The 7,507-nt window shown below is 45.6% G+C and overlaps 1 protein-coding gene across 1 annotated transcript in view; it reads right to left on the reverse strand.

The window, feature by feature from the left end:
* The window catches only part of DIPK2B (divergent protein kinase domain 2B), a 40,399-nt gene extending 33,530 nt beyond the window's left edge, over window positions 1-6,869 (reverse strand). The window contains exon 1 of the mRNA XM_064573960.1: window positions 6,385-6,869. Within this exon, the coding sequence (XP_064430030.1) occupies window positions 6,385-6,617 (233 nt within the window). The 5' untranslated portion in view covers window positions 6,618-6,869. The remainder of the gene's footprint in view (window positions 1-6,384) is intronic.
* Window positions 6,870-7,507: the final 638 nt, after the last annotated feature.

Here is a 7,507-nt window from a genome sequence, read left to right on the forward strand (position 1 = left end):
ACGTAACATTTACTTTCATGATTAATAAAATTAAGCTTCTGAGATGTGTTCTATATTTAATTCAAGTCAGAATCTGGAACTTATTATTGGGCATTATTGGATAGCCTCATGACCATGACTTTTGGGGGAATTAGCATTTTGATTGGCTCCAAACTCTACACTGCTTTGTTTTCTCACTTGCATGACGCAGCTTCACCCTAAGAGACTGCAAGCTTCTCAAAGAAGGTGCTCCAGCAGAACCTGTTACTTAGCACCTTCCATAATGTAGTAGTGCCGTCCAAACTGCAGTGGAAGTAGGCCCAAAGAATTCTGTTCAAGAACATTTACACAAATCTATTTAAAAAGGTGAAACATTGTGGGGCGCCTGGGTGGTTCAGTCAGTTAAACGTCTGCCTTTGTCTCAGGTCATGATCCCGGGGTCCTGGGATCAAGTCCCGCATCGGGCTCCCTGCTCAGTGGGGAACCTGCTTCTCCCTCTCCCTCTGCCTCTCCTCAGCTCATGCTCTCTCCCTCAAAAAAATAAATAAAATCTTGGGGCACCTGGGTGGCTCAGTCGGTTGAGCGTCTGCCTTCGGCTCAGGTCAGGATCCCGGGGTCCTGGGATCGAGCCCGGCATCGGGCTCCATGCTTAGCGGGGAGCCTGCTTCTCCCTCTCCCTCACTTGTGTTCCCTCTCTCGCTGTGTCTCTCTCTGTCAAATAAATAAATAAAATCTAAAAAAATAAAAAATGAAAAATAAAATAAAATCTTGAAAAAAAATAAAAATAAAAAATAAAAAAAATGAAACATTGTAAACGAGCAGTGAATCAATTTCACCGGCATTTTTAGGACAACCATTGGGAATGGTCCTCCCCTCTAAGAGGATAAGGAAGGGCAGGGGGCCCCGAGGCAAGCCTGTCTGCTTGTTCCCTGCAGCTGCTCTTGCTCCTGGGGCAACCCCCTGAAAGGCCTGTGACTGAGGATTTATGATAGGTGGTTCTCTTAGACATTGATTGTAGCAACACGCATGTATGAAACATGTAAACACACCAGTCACTGTGCTAAATGCTTCGTGAATAGTAATTCAGTTAAACCTGGCAGCAAACCTGCGAAGTCAGTACTGTTCTTAACCATGCAGATGAGGAAACTGAGGCACAAAGAAGTTAAGTAATTTGTCCAAAGTCGTACAACCAGAAATTGGAGGAAGTGGCATTCAAGGCCCCAGAGCTTGCAATCTCAAGTGCTTTGCCCTGGCCTGGTCCCCTGTCATCCTTTGTATGACTTTGTGGGAACAGATTGGTAGGTAACATTATTAGGGGTTGTATCTAGCAGTATCATAGATTCAGAGCTGGAAGCAAGCAACAAGGTCCAATCCAACTGAGCCCCTCAACATGGAGGACAGTGTGGTGGCGTGGGGCAGAGCAACAGTGTTGCAATGACAATAAAACACTTTCCTCTTGCATGCTCCTCATGCTTACATCCCGTCAAACACTAAGTCTGTAGACATGCCTTCCTAAATATTTCTTGCCTCCCTTTCCTTTTCTCCATCCCTCAGCTTTGCCCAGAACCCTTAAAACATCCAGCGTCTTCCCAAAAGCTCTTAGGACACAGCTCACACTACTTAGAGCACTTCACAGCTTTCTTTCTGGGCCCATCTCCTTCTACTCCCCCTACAACCTTGCTTTGTTCTCACCAAACCACTGATCATCCCTGGCTAAGCCACATTGTTTTGGGCCCCTGAGCCTCCACTCACCTGGTCATGTGCCCATCCCTTTGTCTGAGATACTTTCTTCCATTTTCCCAGTGCCACCACTGTCTTCCCAATGGAGAGTAAACTCCTGCAGGGCTAAGGACTGGGCTTCCTTCAACTTGGTCGCTCAGTGCCTAGCAGACGGCTGGGCGCCAAGTTAGTGCCCAATGCATTTTAGTTGGATGGATGGATGGATGGATGGATGGATGGATGGATGGATGGGTATTTGGATGTATAGATGGATGATAAGTGAGTGGAGGGATACATGGAGGGCTGGCTGGCTGGCTGGCTGCAGAGGGATGGTTGGGTGGAACGATGCACAGATGGACGCCTGAATGAATGGGTAAATGGACAGATGGGCGCATGTGTGGATGATGGAACGTGTACACGGATGCTTTTGCCATAAGCTCTGGGGCCCTGCAGCTCCCGAGACCTCTGAATTGATTCGAGGAAGTGAGTTAAAGCAATAATTGCTATCATCTTCCGAGATGAAAGAGACAGACAAGAGCAAGGGAGAAGAGAAGGCAAAAACAAGCCTAATGATTTACTTATTTTAAAAATACTGCGAGCCCTCCACTACTCAGTTAGAAGTTTTTAAACTTTCTTTAAGACTCTGGGAGTGGGGGGTGGGGATGCAAGGCCAAGTGAGTACAGTAAGGAAGGGAAGGGAAAGCAGGGAAAGCACCTGCCTTGGTGAGAGCCCAGGAATCTCTAGGAGCAATTCTGATCAGAAATACTCCTGCTAAGTCCTCCATCTCCACCTTTCTCCCCAACCTATGATCTGCACATACATGAATCCTGATCAATCAGTTCCTGCTAGATCTCACCAGCTGGCGTGATTGCTTAGGATTTCACAGATAGGTATGTTTTCAGCGGGAAGACTATGTCAATCAGGTTTCCTCTTGTTTTCTGGCTTCCTTTAAGTTTTTTTTTCATTCAGGATTTGAAAGTCCAAACGGAACGCATGGGAAAACTGGTACTGAAAACATTGAAATGTTCAAAGGTTAACGGTTGGGTATGGGAAGCATTAGATTTATCATCAGCGTTCTCGCCAAAGAGAAGATAAGGAAAGATGACAGTCATCTACCAATGATGTGTCTTCAGCTTCCCAGGCTCACTCTCTGCTGCCAAACAAACAAGTTTTTGTCCAGTTCTTACTGAGGCCCTGGCCTGGAATGCTAACGCTTGCCTGGTTATAGCATGTCAGCCAAACAGCTGAGAGTTCGGGATGAGCTTTTTCCTAAGGTATTATCACAGTCATTTGCAAAAGTGAGAAAATATTTGGAGATGAACAAGACGAACAAACACTCTTAGAAAGAGAGGCAAAGGATATGAACTTGTAGACAATTTAGCAAACAAAAAAGGAATAGAAATGGTCAGTACTATATGTTGGCTAATTGAATTTAAATAAAAAAAGAAATAAATTAAAAAATAAATAAAAGAATTATACAAAGCCCCCCCAAAAAAGAAAGAAAGAAATGGCCAGTAAGCCTGAAAAAAAGGCTCAACTCAGAAGACAAACAAACTAAAAATAGTAGTAATATTAAATATTTGTGAGCATGCAAGAAGTGAGCTCCATAGGTAGAAGTCTCCATTTGGAGATATATACATATATAAAGTCTCCTAAAAATGCGCTATATTTTGTGACCCAGAAATTTCCACTTTTGGGAATTTGTCATAGGAATTTTTGATTGATGTGCACAAAAATCGAGCAGCAGGGATGTTCAACATAAGACTGTTTATAATATTGAAAAGAGAAAAAAAACTAGTTGTCTCACAGCAGTGGATTAGTTAAATAAATTATGGTTGACTGATGCGGTTGAATACCACAAAGCCATTAAAAATCAAATTGTGGATGTATCATTTGCAAATATCTTGTCCCATTTGGTGGGTTTTTTTGTTTGTTTGTTTGTTTTGTTGATGGTTTCCTTTGCTATGCGAAGACTTTTTATTTTGGTGCAGTCCCAAGAGTTTAATTTTACTTTTGTTTTCCTTGCCAGAGGAGACATGTCTAGAAAAATGTTTCTATGGCTGACGTCGAAGAACAGTTAATAATGTGGAAAGGTGTTCCTGACATACTGTTAAATAAAAGTTTACAGAAAAGTCTGATCACATTTTTGCTGAAAAAAAATTTAAATCCATACTTAGAAAAAAGGTGGCAAGGATATGTTAACTAAGGGGTGATCCCTCCGTGGAGGAATTATACATGATTTTCATTTTGTGCTTTCTTCAGTATTTCTTGAAAATTCTAAAATAAACAGATATTACTTTTAAAATAAGGAAACAGTTGCTTACGCTGTAAAGAACTATCAACAAGTCCGCATCCCCAGATCCACTCACTGCCTCTCTCTGGGGCTTTGCGCTTGAAGAATGTGCATTCTCAACATGGAGAGCCCTAAACTCCAACCCACCCCACCTGATGCTTTCCCGTTTGTCTCTGCACACATCCCTTTCGGGTGCACATGGAACATAAATTCTGAGGGAGCTGAGGTCATATCCTGAACTTGAATGGAACACAAACCTATTTGGGGAAATGCTTCCTGAATTTGACCAATACCTGCCTGATGAGAAAAACTTCACTTATTGCCACTTGGCAAAGAGTCAACTGTACGATTCATATACTCTGTTTAGTTACCTCGAGGAGGATGTGAACCTGGGACTCTCCTTCAGTTGAATCCCATAAAGGCCCTCCCTCCTGTCGGAAAATCTGTCTGTATTCTCCCCGCCTCCTTTCTCCGAGGAATCAGCCCCACTTTACTCATGTTCTTGGTCCTCTCCATCCCATTTCTTAGACGGGATGGAAATCTTGTGTTCGCTTTCAACATTTCCATCTTTACTTTCTGTCACACTGCGTTGGTCAACAAAAATGACTTCTCTAGCTGAACCCACCCACTGGCATCCTTCCTGCCCTGCTTTGTTCCCACTGACCTTTCTCCTGGACTAGGAGAACTGGTCTGGCTGCCCCCGCCAGCGTCAACCAGTCCATCCTGCACACTGCTTTCTTTTTTTAACTATTATTTTTTAAATTTTTTAAAAAATTATTTATTTATTTGAGAGAGAGAGCACGAGCAGGGTGGCAGGGGGAGGGGCAGAGGGAGAAGCTGGCTTCCCGCTGAGCAGGGAGCCCGACGCGGGGCCCGATCCCAGGACCCTGGGATCATGACCTGAGCCGAAGGCAGACGCACATTTCTTTCCAGGAGATCCTTCCAAAACACAAGTCTCATCTTGTCTCTACCCCACTAAACTCCTTCATCGTTGCCTGCAATAGAGCTTCCCCGGTTGGGAAGGTCTTTCAACTTTTCACCATTTGAAATGCCTTAAAAAAAAAGCCTAAGGGGGAAAGTCTACATCAATATGGTATCTATCATCTCGCAAAAGTTCCACATGTTGGATTGATATTTTCTATTCATTATATTTGTTTAGTAACTTAGTTGAATAATCAAATGTCTTCAGTTAATACAGATTGGAAATCAAATTATTGTAAATTAATGTTGTTTTTTGGTCACCAAATTTTACATGCCTCAGATAGGTCCCTGGGGGAGGGCTGCAGAGAAAGGCCTATTACAAAGGGTCTTCAGTATCAAAGAGGTGGGGAACCGCTGGCCCACAGGAGAAGGTCCCAATTTCTTGGCATGGCATTCAAGGCCCCTGGCCCATCTGCCTCTTCCAATGGCCTCCTTCTGTCACGCCTCCACATAGGCCCCATGCTCCAGCCTCTAAGTGCTTCTCGCCTCTCTGGAGCCACACTCCAGGCCATTGCTTTAGCTTGTCCTTCTACCTTAAGCCCTTCTCCTAAATTTCTCCTAAATTTTAAAGGCCTTGCTCTGAATGCCTTCTCCAGCCCCCATTTGGAATTAGTATTCCCCTCCTTGGAGCTCCCGGAGGTCCTGTACATTTCAGGCCACGTCTTATTATTGTTATTTGTAACATGGCTCCCTCCTCCTGAGCCCCTCAAGGGCAATGACCAAGAGTTACAGTGATGTCATTAGCCCCCCTTGCTGGGTCTTGGCTGTGGTCAAGACTCATTGACTATGTGCTGACAGGCTTGAACTCCAGAGTGTGATACCATCCTTGGTGAGATCCAAATGCATCACCATTTACTAAACTTGGGTTTTCCTCTGCATTGGAAAATTGGTTCCGAAACGTTGGAGCAAAGTGCCCTGGTTTAAATCCCAGATCTGCCACTTACTAGGGAGTGACCTTGGGCAAGTCATTTAATCTTGCTATGGTCACTCTCTGAGTAATGAGTGCAAAACATTAACGTTCTGGGATGGTGATGCAGAGCAAATAAAAATAAGCTTTAAAAGGTCCGTCACATGGTAGGCCTCCTATTAATTTTATTTCCCTCTTTTTATGAGAAATGAACTTGGTAAACTCAATAATCCCGGGCTACTCCATTCATAGAAAAGAACACTTTAAGCTCCCACTTCAAAAGAAAACTTTGGCTTTAGCATTTAGGGCTAGAATTCAGCTTCATACCTTACCCACCCCCCCACCCCCCGCCCAACGTCAACCCATTGCCGCCATGATGACTTGACTTTGCTTCAGCTCCCACCCAGAAACTGCATCCTGACTCATTTTCAACAAACTCCTGGACATCATCACATGAAGGGAACAGGAGTTTGCCCCTCCGAGTTATCTAATGGAGATTCTGACCTTATTTCTTCTTTAAAGAACTTCTTGCAAATTGATGTCCCGATGCAGGCATTGCATTTATCAAGACCGAGGAAAGTCCTTCCAAAATTGTAGCTGGTTCTGCTTCGGGGCACCAGAGAAGGAGAGGGAGAAGCCAGCGAGGAAAGAGAACAGCTCAGGGCTGAGACCCACAGCAGCAGCACGGGCCGGCCTGGGCCGAGGCCGGCAGCCTTAGGCCCCAGCTGGGGCTCCATCTCCTGCTCAGGATTCCCCGCTGCAGGCTTCAGCTGCCCACTCAGGGCTGCACAGAGGTGGGTCTTGGCAAAAGAGAGGGGGCTGGCTTCAGGGCGCTGACCCCATCCCAGCTTCCCCAATTTCTGTTTGAGGATGCTAAGGAGCTTGGGGCTAACAGGGCAGGGGAGGAGGTGAGGAAGTCCATGGAGGATGCTGATAACACCGTTTCCAGAGTTACTCTTCCTCTGTCTGGGGCGGCTGCCTTGGGCTGGGGAAGGGCTGACTGGCAGATTTTGGGAAGGACAATGGTCAGGGCTTCCCTGTGCGGTCCTTTCAACAAACACAGGATATCCTGGCTGGGCAGGAAAGGTCCATTCAGGATGTGTGTCCGACCTGGATTCCACCTGGGAGTTTCAAAGGATCCTGAAGGCCTCCACCCTCCACTGTTTGAGTTCTGGGCACATCTGTCCCTATGGATTGCGCGTGCGCAAACACACACGCACACTACATGCATCACACACACACACACACACACACACCAATTTCCCCCCTCTGCGGTGGATACTTAGGCCCCCGCCTTGACTAGCCATCCCAGCCCCACTTTGATTCTATTTGGCTGTGAAATAACTCGAAGTCAGTCAGCTGGCCATTAAGTGGCGCATTTAACACTGATCTGAATGGCGAAAACTTTTGGCTGTTTTGGGAATAGAAAAACTCAAGTTAGTCCATGTTTCAGCTCCTCTCGCAGATCTGAGCAGGCTGGGGAAAAAGTCTGGTGGCCTCTGATGTGACAAGGGAGCACCAGAAAGATTCTTCTGCCTGTACCCAGCTCTGTCTGTTCCTCTATCCCCCTCCCACCACCTGCCAGTCCCCCTTCCCTTCAGCACCCTGCCTCCTTTCTCCATGGCCA

The sequence above is a fragment of the Mirounga angustirostris genome, unplaced genomic scaffold (assembly GCF_029215605.1).
Source record: "Mirounga angustirostris isolate CCGP_5_RB_7025 unplaced genomic scaffold, mMirAng1.0.hap1 SCAF_11, whole genome shotgun sequence".
In the NCBI taxonomy this organism is placed as follows: Eukaryota; Metazoa; Chordata; class Mammalia; order Carnivora; family Phocidae; genus Mirounga; species Mirounga angustirostris.